Source organism: Oryctolagus cuniculus, chromosome X (assembly GCF_964237555.1).
Source record: "Oryctolagus cuniculus chromosome X, mOryCun1.1, whole genome shotgun sequence".
In the NCBI taxonomy this organism is placed as follows: domain Eukaryota; kingdom Metazoa; phylum Chordata; class Mammalia; order Lagomorpha; family Leporidae; genus Oryctolagus; species Oryctolagus cuniculus.
Window position 1 is genome coordinate 8109166 of NC_091453.1, and position 17235 is coordinate 8126400.

Consider the following 17235-nt stretch of genomic DNA (forward strand, 5'->3'; position numbering starts at 1 on the left):
AAAAGCCAGAAATCTGAAATATTCTTTCACATTTAGTGGGGAGTGTTTGCCTTTACTGAGCAATTTTCTTTAGTTTGGCTTGTCCCTTGGTCCCACCAAATATTGCTAGCCTGACAAACTTTGCTTATTGGTTGGGGTCAGAGTCATGAGCACGTCTTCTAGTGCAGGGATATCTAATCAGTTAGCTCTCTGGTCACTCTCCTGGCAAGAACCCAGGTTTAGACAGTGGCATTGAAGTGTAGGTAACAGGTAGTTTTTTCTCTGTGAGTCAAGGTCAGTTGACCCCCTCCTCTCTTACCCTTTCCTTAACAGGTGAAATTTTAAGTTGAACTCTCGTGGGAATTTTCTCTTGAAGATGCACTTAGGTTGCAGTTTGCATATCCAGCTTGCGATTCTAACTCTCCCTTCATATCTGCTCCCTTTCAGAAGCAATTGAAAAAGCAGATGCCAAGCCATTGCTGCACATCCTGCGGCATTCACCATTCCGCTGGCCTGTGCTCGAAGCTAACATTGGTCCTGAAGGGGTTTGGTCAGAGAGAAAGTTCAGCCTTCTGCAGGCACTTGCAACATTTCGTGGTCAATACAGCAATTCCGTGTTCATCCGTTTGTATGTGTCACCTGATGACAAGGCATCCAATGAACACATCTTAAAGGTATTGTCAGGATTTATTCCTCCTCTTCATTCAGTTCAAGATTAGCCTTTTTGGGGTGTGTTCCTGCATAAAGAAATGCACGAGGCTTTAATGAAATGGTAAAATTCTGTTGAACAGTAGGATCTGGAATATTCTCCCCTCCTCTCAGAAATGCACAATGTAGATCATTGGCAGATAAATTGTGCCCGCCTTTGCGGAAGTCGCTGAGTGGGTTTCAAGTGTTCTGTGATCTGGCCTTCAGATACCTGTTTGGCGCACTTGGGGCGGGAGGGTCTCTAAATTCCTGTAGAGGAGGCTGTAGGTCTACTGTCATTAGCAAAGATTTTCCGAACTCTGCTCTTCGCCTTGCCTCCTCATTCCTCTGACGGCAGGAATGTGTGCCAAGATTACTTCTTCCCCTTTCACCAATTCCTTCTTGCATACGTGCCTCAGTTTTCATTGGCCATTTCAGTCCAAATCTCTTCTTCTTTTCAAAAGATGAAGAAAAAGCTTGCTGTAAGTCTCTGCTTGCATTTACTGTTGGGAAAATAAGAAGCTCTTCCATAAAGGGGTGAGCCACATGGACAGACTCTGAGGTTGATCACGTGGGCAAAATCAGAAAGCTGTCCAGAAACTACCAACAGTGAAAGATGTCATCAGTGAAAGAACTTTGTAAGAATTCAAGTAACATTTCTCAAATTGCTTTGCACTTTGTTCCTGTTGGGTTTTTTCCCTACTTTGACTAATTATGAAAATATTAGCAAACCACTGATTTCCCCAATTCTGTTTTTTTTTAAGTCAGGCTAGAAAACGTTAATGACATATTGATATTTAAATTATAGAAGTATAAAGCCATTAGAGTGTATTAACCTGTCCTGATATATCAACCTTCCAAAATCCAAACCTTGAAGTTTGTATTTTGATTGAGAGAAGTGGTTGGCATTTTCTTTCCTGCAAAGGGCCAGATAATAGATATTTTAGGCCTTGTGGACCATCTGGTCTCTGTTGCAATGACTCTGCTGTTGTACCTGGGAAAGCAGCTGTGTACAATGAGTGGGTGGAGCTGTGTGGGAGTCTGTTAAAGACGCTAGTTTTCTGACTTCTGGTTTAAACCATGGAAGTATCACTGAAAATCTTTGGTCATTGAAAGAATTTCCATCTACTCAAGAAGAAATTATCAGTTCCAAAGGTAATGGTGTTGGGTGATTAATCTGTAACATGGTGCTGAGCCATCTTCTAATGCTTATCAGGATAAGACATGCCACGTAAGGCACGAAGATAGTGATGATCCAATTGCTCTCTCTCCCATGTGGATAGATTCCTTATATTTGAAGAACTGTGTGTTAAGACTGTCATTCTTAATTCCAAAGTTGTTATTCTATTCTTTGAAAAACCTTAAGTGCTCTTTTGCAGTAAGCTGGGGACTTGGTTTCAAACTTAAGTTCCAACTCTGTTGAGTGATGGAAGATCTTGATTCACATACAAATAATTGAAAATTCTAAGCTTTTTATTTTAACCAGTTTCTGGATATAGTCAAATAATGGAATTTATTTCTTTAAACATTTCCATTTCTTAAAATGGAAAACAATACACAAAAAAGTAAAAAGAATATAATGACAAACTTCAATGTATGCATTCAAACCTTTAACTTTGTGCTGTTCTTGGTTTATCTAAACCCATCCTTTTTTGGGAAGAGGCTGGGGCATTTTATAGCAAATGCAAGACCTAGTATCATTGTACTGGTAAACATTTCAGTGCTTATCTAATAGAAAAGATTTTACTTACAATGAAAAAAACAATAATTCCTAATTAACATCTAATATCCAGTTAATTTTCAGTTGTCCTGATTCCCTAGGCATATTCTTACAAAGACAAAATGGTCTTTGAGTTGGGCTCCAAATAAGAAGCAGATCTGTATTTTGTTGATATGTCTATTTATCAGAGAGAGTGAAAGTGAGTGAGCGAGAGAGAGACATAACATTTCCTATCCACTGGTGCCCTCCACAAATGCTCACAACAGACCCTGGTTGTAGCTGGAAGCTGGGAGCTGGCAGCTGAAATCTGGTGTCCCATGTGGGCAGCAGTAACCCAATGACTTAATTCATCACTGCTGCCTCCCAGGGTGTGAATTAGCACGAAGCTGGAATCGAGAGGAGCCAGGACTTCGAACCCAGGTACTCTGATGTGGCATGCGTTATATTAAACAGTGTCTTAATATCTAGGCCAAACATCTACCACTGATAATAAACTTTTAGCAGCTTGCCTTGCACACTTAATATTCTTTTAAACTGATCATAGAAACACCAAACTATCAAGAATAGAATGCTTTCCAAATATATGGTTGCATTTGTGTACTTACTGTTGCTCTTCTTTGCCAAGATGGCAGCTTGTTCCAAATTGAAATGTTTGAGCCCTGCCTGGCATTTGAGTGCAGCACAAGTTTGCTGCAGTTCTTCCCTTACTTGTACCATTTTGCATGAGTGATTATTCACATATCTGAATTAACCGCTTTTTCCCAAACAAAATAAAGCTACAGTCTTCCTAATCATGACATAGTTACAAGAAGTTCAAGAATGTATCTAGAGATGCTGGGAGAAGCTTCATTTTGAGATCTACATGAAACTCAGTGAATCTGATAACAGAAGTTAGCATATTGGGGTCTGACATAGTGGTTCAGTGGATTAAGCCTCTGCCTGCAATGCCAACATCCCATATCAGAGTGCAAGTTTGAGTCCTGTCTAATCTGCCTTGGATCCAGCTCTCTGCTTGGCAAAGCAGTGGAAGATGGCCCAAGTACCTGGGTCCTTGCCAACCATGAGGGAGACCAGGAAGGAGTTCCAGTATCCTGACTTTGGCCTGTCCCCAGCCCCGGCTGTAGCAGCCATTTGGGGAGTGAACCAGCAGATGGAAGATCTCTTTATCTCTATCTGTGTTCCTGTCTATCTGTGTCCCTCTGTCTCTCTTTGTCACTCTGCTTTCAAATCTTAAAAATGAAGTTAGTTTACTGGTGGTTGCCAAAGTTGTACAATTTGTGTTTTTTGGAAAACACTGGTATAATGGGGAACAAGTAGGTTCTGGTGTTAGAGAGACTGGGATTTACAGTTTAGCTTTGTGAATCACCCATGAATATCATTGTGCAAAGGGCCCCACCTCTCTGAGTGTCACTTTGTGCATGTGTAAAGAAGGGGGGATTAGAATTTGCTTTTCACTGTCACTGTGATATTTAGTGACAGTTTCCATGGTAGATACTGGTCCACAGTAGCATACAACAATAGATTCTCTTATTTTATTTTATTTTATTTTATTTTTTTAAAGATTTATTTATTTATTTGAAAGTCAGAATTACACAGAGAGAGGAGAGGCAGAGACAGAGAGAGAGAGGTCCTCCATCCGCTGGTCCACTCCCAAATTGGCCGCAAAGGCCAGAGCTGTGTCGATCCGAAGCCAGGAGCCAGGAGCTTCTTCCGGGTCTCCCATACGGGTGCAGGGACCCAAGCACTTGGGTCATCTTCCACTGCTATCCCAGGCCACAGCAGAGAGCTGGATCGGTAGTAGAGCAGCATCCTACATGGGGTGCCAGTGCCTCTGGCCAGGGCGTTAACCCGCTGCTCCACAGCGCCGGCCCTAAGATTCTCTTTTAAAGCATGACCAGGTGACTAGTCAGTGTGGGGAGCAACTCGGACTAGACTAAGTTACTGGAACTAAGACTTATTCTATGCATCTGCTCTCCCACAATATGGCGCTGGGAGAGGAGTAAACAACTTTTACACAGCTGCCTCCAGTTCGACCAATAACCTGCAGGAACTGATCCTGCTCCTGATTGGAGGAGAGCAGCGTACTCGGCGTGTGGGTAGCAGAGTTGGGATTGGTGGAAGAGGACTATAAAGGAGGAGAGAGACAACATGCACCAGGAACATCTATCTGAAGGAACACCTGAGTAGCCCCCAAGAGAGCCGGCCGGTGGTGTGCCGCTCCCCCGCGGAAGTGGGGAAAGTGGCAGGGGGAACCGCCCTTCCACAGAGGTGGAAGGATCAGCAGCCAACCCGGGAAGAACCAGCAGCAAACCCGGGGAGGGCTGAGCAGACAAAAGAACAGTGCAGGGTCCTGTGTCGTTCCTCCACGAAGAGGGTGAGCGACAGTCAGGACCGTTGAGAAAATGTTTGTTTTCAGTTTGTACACCCAGCATACCTCTGAGAACTCAAATGTAGTCAGGCAAGAAATAGGCATTTCCTTCAGTCATTCTCACCTTTCACACCGAGATAACCCACTGTCCCTCCTCACTGCTCCATTTTCCATCTTCTCTTAGGATCCTGGGGGACTCTCTCATCAGGTTATCTGCTTTCTGAGAAGAACCCACCATGAAATCCATGTGGCTCCTTTGAGTGTGCTTCTCTGATGCTGGGATCTTGGGCTTCCCCTCTCTCGCAGATCCTTGTGTGTTCTAGAGCAGCAACTGGGCCTTCTGCTCCTAAGAACCATTGACTTCTTTGGCTGCCTGGGGTAGCTTCTTCGTGCTGTGGGAGAAATCCCTCTTTCCCAAACTGTCTTCCTTCAGTATGTGAAGTTCATGGAAAATACATCTTACGAAAGAAATTATGCATGAAATAAAAAAATTCACCAAAATAAACGTTTAATTCCACTTTCCCTGAACTTTTTGAAGTGTTTTCATACTTAGGTCTATCAAATTCTATTTTCCTCAGTAGTAGCTTTTTGAATCCCCAAAACCAAAAAGATACGCAAAAGCTCTGTTTCTGGCAGGCCCAGCCTGTGGGCGTGCTGTTGGGTGAACAGATGACAGTGCCTTTGGGTGAAGAAAGAGGCATTTCTTCCAAGGGACAGATATGTATCCTCATGCCCAGGATGTGCAGTTTGGCCAACAAGGGTTGTGGCAGTGCAAACAATCACCCTCTGCAAAGTTCGCCTGTGGTCACAGTGGCTCAGGATTTGCTACCAGCTTAGATCAGAGAAAAGAAATACAAAAATAAACTAGGTAACAAAAGTTAATGCCTGAAAACAGTATATCACTGCAGGTCTTTAACTTTATGTCAGTGTATGGCAAGAATGAGAATTTAAGGGACAACGAAGCACTTCAACACAGTGTATGTGAGCCTGAAACAACACCTGGAAAGTCAGGGTTGTGCCAGTATGTGTCACTAGTCAGTAAAAACAGCTTACAGTCATCTTTACTCAATGTAAAGCAAAATCCATAAGGCTGGTAAGGAGACTCATGGAAATGTTTTTCTGATTTCTTTGCCTTTCTTTTTCCTACATCATAATTCTCAGATCTTTCTTTTTGTATTACTACTTTGTCTCTTAACCCAAGGTTTATTTTAATTGGAATATCAATTGTAACTGGAGGAAAAAAATTCCCATTTTAAGTTTAATTTATTGGATTTCCTTAAAACATGTTTTATGAAAAAATATTTTGAGAGGGAACGAGACAGCACGAGAGCACTCCCATCTTCTGGTTTACTCCTTTTTTTTAAAAATTTTTTGACAGGCAGAGTGGACAGTGAGAGAGAGAGAGAGAGAAAGGTCTTCCTTTGTGGTTGGTTCACCCTCCAACAGCCGCCATGGCTGGCACACTGCGCTGATCCGATGGCAGGAGCCAGGTGCTTCTCCTGGTCTCCCATGGGGTGCAGGGCCCAAGCACTTGGGCCATCCTCCACTGCACTCCCTGGCCACAGCAGAGAGCTGGCCTGGAAGAGGGTCAACCGGGACAGAAGCCGGTGCCCCAACTGGGACTAGAACCCGGTGTGCTGGCGCCGCAAGGCGGAGGATTAACTTACTGAGCCACGGTGCCGGCCCCTGGTTTACTCCTTAAATGTCAGCAATTACCAGGGTTGGGCGGAGCCTAGGCCAAGGATGAAGCTAGGAGCCAGGAGCTCAATCCAGGTCTCACATGTGGATGGCAAAAACCCAACCACTTGAACCGTTATCACTGCCTCCCATGGTCTGCATTGGCAGGAAGCTGGAGTCAGGGGCTGGAGTCAAGAATTGAACCCAGGTGCTCTGATAAGGCCTGAGGGTGTCTACCGGCATCTTAAGTGCTAGGCAAATGCCTGCCTTCTGAAAACATAATTGATTTTCTCCTTGAAATATTCATATCAGTTGTAAATGCAAATAGGAGAAATACCTGAATAACAGAATGTCCTGATGCTGGCTTCTTGAGAAACTTTTTTTTTGTCCCAAGAGTTTGTATGTTTCCAATGAGATTTAGTTGACTAACCTTATTCAATCCATTGGTGTATTTAAAATGTTCCCTAGAGGCCGGCGCCGTGGCTCAATAGGCTAATCCTCCACCTTGCGGCGCCGGCACACCGGGTTCTAGTCCCAGTCGGGGCACCGGATTCTGTCCCGGTTGCCCCTCTTCCAGGCCAGCTCTCTGCTATGACCAGGGAGTGCAGTGGAGGATGGCCCAGGTGCTTGGGCCCTGCACCCCATGGGAGACCAGGAAAAGCACCTGGATCCTGGCTCCTGCCATCGGATCAGCACAGTGCGCCGGCTGCAGCGGCGGCTATTGGAGGGTGAACCAACGGCAAAGGAAGACCTTTATCTCTCTGTCTCTCTCTCTCACTGTCCACTCTGCCTGTCAAAAAAAAAAAAATGTTCCCTAGAAACCATAACAATCTGAAGGTTTATAAAAAGTCTGGTAACCTCACTTGAGTTATCTAAATTTTTACAATAAATGGATTCAACTTCATTTCATGCGAGGGAAGCTTTGGCTTTCTTGATGTATTTATACAGTTTCCTTTCCTATGAGACTGGATCTAAAAAGATTCTACAAGTGGTCCAAAGTTAATTGAAAGCCAAAGCATCTTCATCATAATATTGTGTTTCATGGTCCCGGCTTACTTAATTTTTGGAAGAAACAGTGGCGTATTGGGAATTGCAGCAGGATGAAGCCAGGCTGGCTTGTGGCTTGGTTGTTTCAGACCAATTAGAGAAGAAGGCTGAACAAAATAATTTGAGGATTTAACAGCACACGCAGACGACATGGATGTTTGGAAAGCATCTCCCTCCTCCCCCCAAGAACAATGTTTTCCCTTGACCTTTTCATAATACCACTAACTCTTAATTTGGTGTTGGTAGAATTTGTTGCATATGAACATGATTTTCACTGAGAATTACACAGATTGTATACATTGAAAAAAGAATATGTATTACATTTTATATTTAGTTGAAAAAAGAATAAAAAGTTTAAAGTCTTATAAACAATACAGTTATGTAGGATTCAGGTTTTATTAAAATGCTACTCATTTTGTGTTTTTAGATTTTATGTCTTGCTAATTTTTAACTTTTAAAAGTGAGAATCAGATTTAAATTGGAAAATCTGCTGTTGGAATCCATTTCTTTCAGTCTTTAGTTGGTGGCTGATTTTCAGGAAGAACAAGCCATAGATTTAGAGAAGGTGCTAGAAGTTTTTTTTTTTTTTTTAAGTTTTAAAATTTAAATACAGTTAAATCCACTTTTCATACTGTATGTGTTGATGACTTTTGACAGATGCATAGTCATATAGCAACTACCACGATCAAGAAATAGAATAGTTCTATGACCACCTCTGCCCCCCCCCCCCCCCAATTATCCCCTTTTGTGTCTTTGTGGCCAACCTCCTGCCATCCTCAGACCTTGGCGACCATCACTCTGTTCTGTGTCCCTATAGTTTGTCTTTTTCCGAGTGTGAGTTCAAGTCTTCCGTGTTGTTACATGGGTCATTAGTTCATCTCTTTTTATTGTTGAGTAGTATGCCATTGTATACCACAGCTATTCCCATGGATTGAGGGACATTTGGGTTGCTTCCACTTTTTGGTGATTTTGAATAAGTTATATATAGGTTTTTGTTTTGGCATAAATTTTCATTTCTTTTTAAAAACTTTTATTTATTTATTTGAAAGGAAGAATTAGAGAGAGAGGGAGGGAGGAAGGGATGGAGAGAGGGAGAGGGAGAGGGAGAGGGAGAGGGAGAGGGAGAGAGAGAGAGAGAGAGAGAGAGAGATATCTTCCATCCACTGATTCACTCCTCAGATGGCCGCAATGGCCAGGGCTGGGCCAAGCCAAAGCTGGGAGCCTGGGACCTCATCCTGGTCTCCCATGTAGGTGGCAGGGGCTGAAGACCTTGGGCCATCTTCTGCTGTCTTCCCTGGTACATCAGCAGAGAGCTGAGTGGGCAGTGGAGCAGTTGGGACTCGACGAAAAGCCATTGGGAAACTCATATGGGATGCTGGAGTTGCAGTTGGTGGCTTAACCCACTGCACCACAATGCTGGCCCCAAGTTTTCATTTCTTTTGAGTAAATATCTAGTAGTAGGATTTGTGGGTCATATGTAAATATATATTTAAGTGTATAAGAAACTAGCTTATTTCTTGCCAAAGTGGCTGTTCCGTTTTGTAACTCCCCCTTCCCCCGCAGTGATAGGAATTAGTGGTCCACTTTTTTCCACATCCTTGCCAACACTTGTAAGATATTTTTCCCCATCTTAACAGATGTGTTTGATTGTGGGCTTCATTTACATTTTCCTAATGATTAGTGATATTGTACTTATGAAGATACTTCATAAAGTTCATGGAAAATGGACTTAAAAGATGTTTATTTTGGAGCAAAGTATTGAAATCCATGCATAACTTTTTGGATAGTATGTATTGCCATTAACTGTTTGAAGATCCTGCCTGTGCATGGACTACAAATGTTTGTAAAGATTTATTAAATTTTTTAAAGATTTTATTTATTTATTTGAGAGGTAGAGTTACAGACAGTGAGAGGGAGAGACAGAGAGAAAGGTCTTCCTTTCGTTGGTTCACTCCCCAAATGGCCGCAATGGCCAGAGCTGTGCTGATCTGAAGCCAGGAGCCAGGAGCTTCTTCCTGGTCTCCCACATGGATGCAGGTTCCAAGCACTTGGGCCATCTTCTACTGCTTTCCCAGGCCACAGCAGAGAGCTGGATTGGAAGTGGAGCAGCTGGGACTAGAACCGGCGCCCATATGGGATGCTGGCGCCGCAAGCAGAGGATTAACCAACTGCGCCACGGTGCTGGCCCAAGATTTATTAATTTAATTGAAAGGCAGAGTGGCAGAGAGAAAGAGAGAGAGAGGGAGGGAGGGAGGGAGGAAGGGTGGGAGAGGGAGGGAGCAACAGAGACAAATGTTCTGTCTGCTGATTCACTCCCCAAATGTCCAAAACAGCCAGGCTGAAGCCAGGAGCCAGGAACTTCATACTTTGGTCGTCATGCATTAGCATGAAGCTGGGTCAGAAGCACTGAGTAGCTGGGACTAGAACCAGCACTCTGATATGGGATACGGGCTTCCCAAGAAACTGCTTAACTGCCTACCCCTCCAATTTTTTTTTGTACCAAAATAAATCTATATTTAAAGTCAGAGAAGGACACACACACACACACACACACACGGCTTTTTCAGCTGCTGGTTTACTACTCATTGTGTGCAGCCATACCCAGGACTGAGTCAGGCTGAAGCCAGGATCCTGGAACTCAACCTTGGCTTCTCATGTAGGCAGGGACCCAAGTAGTTGAACCATCACCTGCTGCCTCCTAGGGTGTGCACTAGCAGGAAGTTGGCATGGGAATCAGAGCTGGGACATGAACCCTGGCACTCTGATACAGGATTTAGGCATTCCAATTAGCATCTTGACACCATGCCAAACACCTGGCCCAAGTCTATTAGTTCAATTTTTAACGAACTTTTTGAAGTATGCTCATGTGTGTTTATTTTCTATCTGCATATCTTCTTTGGTGACCATTTGGATCTTTTGCTCACTTTTGTATTAAGTGTTTTCTTATTCTTAAGTTTTAAGGACTCCATATGTTGTTGATGCCAATCCTGTATCATATATGCGATTTTCAAAAATATTTCCCCATTGCATGGCTTGTATTTTCACTCAACAATATCTTTCACAGTGCAAAAATTTTAATCATAATGAAATCTAATTAATATTTTCTTTTATGGATGATTTTGTGTCTAAAATATTTTTGCCTAATCCAAGGTAACAAAAGTTTTTCTTATATATTTTTTTTAATATTTATTTATTTGAGGCAGAGTTACAGACAGGCAGAAAGAGAGAGGTCATCCGTCCACTGGTTCATTCTTCAAATGGCCACAATGGCCATAGCTGCACCGATCTGAAGCCAGAAGCTTCTTCTAGGTCTCCCACATGGGTGCAGGGGCCCAAGGACTTGGGCCATCTTTTACCGCTTTCTCAGGCCATAGCAGGGAGCTGGATCAGAAGTGGAGCAGCCGGGACTCGAACCAGTGCCCATATGGGATGCTTTCCAGTGTTGGAGGTGGAGGCTTAACCTACTATGTCACAGGCCTGTCCCTTCTTATGTTTTCTTCTAGAAGTTTTATAGTTTAGGTTTTACATTTAGTTCTATGATCTTTCTTTCAGTATGAATCAAAGTTCAGTTTTTTTTTTACATATACATGTTCTGCTTTTCTAGCACTCTCTGAAAAGATTGTCTTCTTTGATTGCCTTTAAAATGCTGAAAGTTTTAATTGAAAAATTTACACTGTACTTTTCTATCATCATTGTATTTGGTTGTCTGATTATATTATTTATGGTTTTACCACCTACCCAAAACTTTACAGAGTGTTCTAAATTTTGACATGATTTTTTAAAACAAAATTATCATCTGATTCCTTTAAAATTAGAAAAATATGCAGTACATTAGTTTAGAGGTAAGGAGGTGTGAAGTCTGATTAATCCACTCCATCCAGATTGGCATTTTGCAAAACACTGCAGTGAGAAGAATACTGGGTCTGGTAAGGGGAGACAATTGTACCATGAGGTCTGCCAAATCGTGTTGCCTTGGGCAAATCACAGCTGCTTCTGACATTTATTTCTCTCTTCCATCCAATGAGAAGGGAAAGTAGATACCCCCCAAGATCTGTTACAACTCAAATAACTTTGGGGTTACTTAGTGTTGATATGAGGGTATTTCAAAATGTTAATGGAAAATGGGATTAAAAGATGTTTATTTTGCTGCAAAAATTTTGAAATCCATGCATAGTTGTTTCATAATACAGATTTTCCATGAATTTTTGAAGACCACTTGTATGCATGAACTTCGAAATTTATTTACACCAAAACAAACATATGTTTTAATTCCATTTTGTCCAAGAGTCTTTTGAAGTCTCCTTGTGGAAGCTCAAGAAGATTGGAAGCTTTGGATCAGGAAAGTAGGGATGGGTCTTTGAAACTTTATATTTGTCATTTCCAAAGCACCTATTTGCATGTATCTCTGAGTAAATTATTTTTTTAGTGGTAGTACACACTTGAAATATGGGTGGTATGTTGATGGTCTCATGACTCTTGTTAACATTGTACACAAGAATTTACAGTGCCAATGGAATTCTTTGTTTTGATTTTAACAGCTGGACCAAGCGACACTCTCCCTAGCAGTGAGGGAAGACTACCTTGATAACAGCACAGAAGCCAAGTCTGTAAGTTTAAGCCATTTTAACTACGTGCCTTGTTGGACTGTTGTCATGTTCATCTCTTGTTGTAAGATCCCTGCTTCTTTACTGCAACTGAGCAGATTCCCAATCCAGGAAACAAAGCCTTTTATCAAGGCAGAGAAGTTCCCTCTCTGTCTTCTGGAAGTCTGGGCATCCAGGTTTTGCAAGTCCCTGCACACAATGCCCTCATGATGTCATTGGGTAGACAGCACACCCAAATGAAGTAACCAAGAAATGAACTTGCAGGCATTCCTCAGAAGTGCAGAGTGTTCACTGTCCATTGCAGGAATAAAGTTGGGGGAAAAAGTGTACCCAGGAGACCAGTGGTTCTCAAATTGTCTGCTTATGAATTGGCTGGGGAGCTTCTAGTAAATGTCAAGCCCTGGAGAGTCTGAGTTAGTAGAGTTGAGGTGGGGTCTAAAAATCTATATTTTGAACAGGTACCCCAGGCTAATGGAGGGTTCATCAGAACCAGAAGGGATCAATCCAGTTAGACTTGGGTTGGCCTGGGAAACCTAGTAGTTTCCTGGAGATCATAAAGAGCTGGTTCATCTATAACTCTACTCATTTTGAAAACTTGATTGACCTTCCAAAGGCACCTCAGACCTAGGTCCTTTGGCTCTGCAGTGATACTAATCTCTTTATATAGAAGGTTCTAGAAGACTTGAAACTAGCCAAGATACCAGGCAGCTTTCTGGCTGAGGGCACACATCAGAGGGGAAAGGCAAGTTTTGCTTTTTGAAAGTGGTCAGAATAAACTTGGCAAACTTGGGGACACCTCCCTTTCTCTTGGAGAAGCAATCAGGCTTGAAATCATCTCTTCTCCCTAAAACGAATCAGTTAAGTCCTAGTTATTCTGCATTCACAATATGTCTTCCAGCCACTGGATCCCTCCTTCCTATCCTTCTTGCCCTAGGTCCGATGCTGGTCCACATGTGTCTTGATAACAGCAAGTAGTTTTTCAGTCATTTCCTACTCAAGATACAGTTTGAATTATTTACAGGGAGGCCAAGGCCTTTTCTTGACTTGATCCCAAACAACCTTTCCTGCCTCATCTACTCTTGTTCTCCCCCAACAAAAGCCAGTTCATCCACCTCACAGGAGGGCTTCTCCCTGCTCTTGGGCCTGTATTTTTCAAAAGCTATTTCTCCATTTTTTGCAGGCAGGAATTGTTCTTCAACTCTTGAATATTCAAGCCTGTAGCAGCTGTATTAAGGAACTATTTTGATCTCTCTTATGTTATGGCTAGTAATTAAATTTTTATTTTCCTCATTGTGTCACACACTGAGAACCTGATTTAAACATTATTTAATTTTTCATCGGCACTTCCCTCTCCCAATCTATATACAGAATGCCTAGCAAGCTACCTTGCATGTGTATTGAGTCAATAATTATTTTTGGAATTGAATTAGAAATGACAAAATGTTGTTTCTTTTTATTTGTAAAGCTTGCTTTCTGATTCAATGAATGTTTATTAAGGGTCTCCTATATGCCAAGAACTGTATAGGTCCTGAAGGCATACATATAACATGAAAGAGAGGTGGGTATCATCTGCTGATTCACTCCCCAAATGGCTTCAACAGCTGGAGCTGGGCCAGACTGAGGTCAGGATCCTAGAACTCCATCTGGGTCTTCCACATGGGGGCCCAAGTACTGACTGTCTTCCCAGGCACGTTAGCAGGAAACTTGATTAGAGGTGGAGCAGCAAACATTCAAACTGGCACTCCTATGGGATGCTGGCATTGTAGGTGGTGGCTTAATTTGCTGTGCCACAACACCTGCCCTAATACCTGGTATACTGAGTTCTCACAAATATGTCTGATATGAAAGGTGAGCCCTAATAAGGTTCTTTTTAGGGACTAGTGCTGTGGCGTAGTAGATTAAGCCTCTGCCTTCAGTGCCGACATCCCATATGGGTGCCAGTTTATGTCCTAGCTACTTCTCTTCCAATCCAGCTCTCTGCTAATGTGCCTGGGAAAGCAGTGGAAAATAACCCAAGTCCTTGGGCCCCTGCACCCACATGGGGTACCCAGAGGAAGTTCTTGGGTCCTGGCTTCGGATTGGCGCAGCTCCGGCCATCGCAGCCAATCTGGGGAGTGAACCAGTGGATGCAGGACATTTCTCTCTGTCTGTAACTCTACTTCTCAAATGATTAAATAAGATATTTTTAAAAGGACTTTTTAATCCCATGAAGGAAGTTTTCCCTGTCCTCCAGGGGTAGGGAACATATGGCCTATGGGCCATGTAAGGCCTGCATAATCATTTGGTCTGGTCCTGCCAAGGCGATTGCAGGTGGAACTCAAAATTCAATAAATGTATAGCAGGCTAATTTTGAAGTTGATAATTTGGTGTGGCTCATGAATGATGTTATAAGTGTCCAAATGGTCCCTGGCAGAAAAATGATTCCCCACCCCTGCATCAATGTCATGATGGACAGCACCCAAATAGGTTTTGAAGAAAATCTATATTTGTTATTTTCTAGGATTTTTGCCATCATTCCTCTCTTCTCTCCCTTCTTTCTTTTTTTTCTCTGAGCTATGGAAAAGTTTGCGAGCACTGTGAAAAACAGAAAGACACAGGGCTACAACCCCTGCAGTCACCTTTTTTATTTCTTAGAGTGAAGGTGGGTAAATTGAGCTGGAAGAGAATAAATCACATTTCTCATCAGTCTTCATGGAGCAGCCCTCCTGCTTTTAGAAACAGTTCTTTCCCATTATTCTATTAAAGCCTCACTTGCCTGGAAAGAGGATGTCTGACCTTTAGCTTTCTATTCCTGGCTCATTTGGAGACTTTTTGTGTATCTGCAATATCGTCAGTTGCCAGAAAACTTGTTCTCGTGACACTTGATGGCTGGATGATTTTGCCTGCCATGGCAACAGTACCTAAGTAGCCATCACTCTTGTCTCCTAAAGTGGCAGGTGGGTGGCTGGCATTGCATAACACCTGTACCAGACTTCGAGTCCTGAGTGAAAATCAAGGCCTTTTATCTTCACCTACTGTTTCTGCTCTTCTGTGTCTCTGAAACGTACTTCCTAATAAGCTAATGTCATGGTCACTTGTTTCTTCATCTCTTACAGTATCGAGATGCCCTGTACAAGTTCATGGTGGATACTGCTGTGCTCTTAGGAGCTAACATTTCCCGAGCAGAGCATGACATGAAGTCGGTGCTTAGGTTGGAAATTAAGATAGCCGAGGTATGTCTTGATCAGAAATCTTTTTCCTTTCCTTATTTTACAAGCAGTATATCCTGAATGAAAATATAAATGGGGGCCAAATAATAGCCTTCTGTGTAATGGGGTCAAAGGTCGAACTCCGAGCATCCTCTCTGGGAAGCAACATGAAGCCCCATGGCATAAAAACACCTGATTCCTCCAGGTCCCAAAGTGAAGGCTATAGGGGTGCCTGTATGCTGCTCAGCTGTTGCCAGAGAGTACAGCATGGAGACCCTCTGACTCTTTTTGCTAGAGAATGACTGTGTGGCCCAGGTAGAATACTGCTGACTAATCATCCTTTATTGATTTAGCTTGAATAGACGGTTGCCTTATAATCCACTCTTCTTTTATACCATTCCCACTGCGAGTCGGTCTGGGCTCAGGGAGAGCTGGCCACCAATTCTGGATATAAAATTTGATAGCATCTAGGGCATCCTAAAAAGCATTTTAAAGCTCCCTTTCTGGGGCTACTTTGCACCGACTCTTGTTTGGCATTATTTTCTCGTCCCACTTCATTGGGTGTCATTGTGGCATTGATAATGTTAGCTGTAAGTCACCTAAAGTTATTGTAGGCTCATCGTAGAGAAAAAGAACAGACTTGTGGGATAATAGTAAGAAATACAAAATGGCTAGCTTTGCTTATAGAGTACCGTTTTTTTTCTAGACGAAACAAAGTGTAAAATCCCTATGTGTCCTCAGGTCCAGAGGTGAAATCAGTGAAATACAATGAAATCAGCTAGAGGGGAAATCCTGTGGCAAAAAAAATACTGTTACCAAGAAACCTTTGCATGTGGGTTGGTAATCTTTTCTAACAGATGTTAGCAGAACTGTGGAGGTGATGAAGAGTCCAAGTGTTTATTGGCTTTGTGTCTGGCAATGTGGTGCTGTGTGTTGAGGTCTGGAGCAGATGGAGAGATGGAGGTAAATCAGGCTCTCTGCTGTGCTGGTGCAGTCAGTGCATCCGCTCCAGACTCCTACTTGCCGTACAAAAAGGTCATCCCTGCATGTCGCCTTTGAAGACTGAAGGCTGTTGTAGGTGTTTTGAAGTCCAGGATTGTGTCTCTAAGCCATGTCTAGAGGCTGTCTGGATTCCCTTCCCAGGCAAATAGGAGGCTCAGAGCTTTAATTTGGACTGAAGCTCTGATACAGAAGGGAAGGCCTTGCCCTGAGCCAGGGATTGGGACCAAAAGGGAACTAAAAACAGCTGGGCTGAAGCAAGACTGGGAATTGTCAAGAGCCTAAATGAAGTGACAAATCCATTGTGTGGAGGGGAGTTGTTGGCAGAGAGCTGGAAACAGCTCTTAGGCCAAAGGGCTCCAACCTGGGAGTGCAAGCCTGAATCCAGGGAGGAGGAGGGGTGGGTGGAAGAGGGACATGGACCTTCTCTGGGGCAATGATGCACACGGGGCCAGGAAGCTGTTTGTAAGGCACAGGTAGACCACCTGTGCAGGGTGAGGAGAAGAAAGCTCAGGGCACCAAAGCACTTAGCAAAGACGGGCAAGATGGCTGCTGCTCAGACCTCTGTGATTTCTCCATGAAAAATCTACAGTGTGAGAGTGTTTGGCCTGCTCACATTTCAGGTCACTAGATACCTTCCAAGTGAGTAGAACATATGGTCCTAGGGAACTTTGAGAGGCGGGGGAAACAGGACAGTTCTGTCCAGCACAAGTAAGTCTTTGTAAATACAACCATGGACATGTGTGTGTTTCATCAGTCCCACATACAGAGATGTGTGCACAAGGAGGGCTCTCACTGGTGGAGTGACCCTTGTGATTGGCACCAAGTAGAGTTTAATTGGAAAGGCTTGCTAAGGAAGATGAATTTCAGGCAAGTCTTGAACCAAACCATGGAGATGGTGACAGTGAATATCAGTGCACAGGAGGAGTGTCATGTTTGAAGTTAAAGGGAGCAAGCTTAATGCAA

The 17235-nt window shown here is 43.0% G+C and overlaps 1 protein-coding gene across 1 annotated transcript in view; it reads left to right on the forward strand.

Annotated features, from left to right (window-relative positions):
• Positions 1 to 17235, forward strand: part of PHEX (phosphate regulating endopeptidase X-linked) — a 226293-nt gene that overhangs the window by 40087 nt on the left and 168971 nt on the right. Inside the window, exons 5-7 of the mRNA XM_002719974.5 lie at positions 427 to 653; positions 12017 to 12085; positions 15178 to 15294. Of these exons, the coding sequence (XP_002720020.1) occupies positions 427 to 653; positions 12017 to 12085; positions 15178 to 15294 (413 nt within the window). The remainder of the gene's footprint in view (positions 1 to 426; positions 654 to 12016; positions 12086 to 15177; positions 15295 to 17235) is intronic.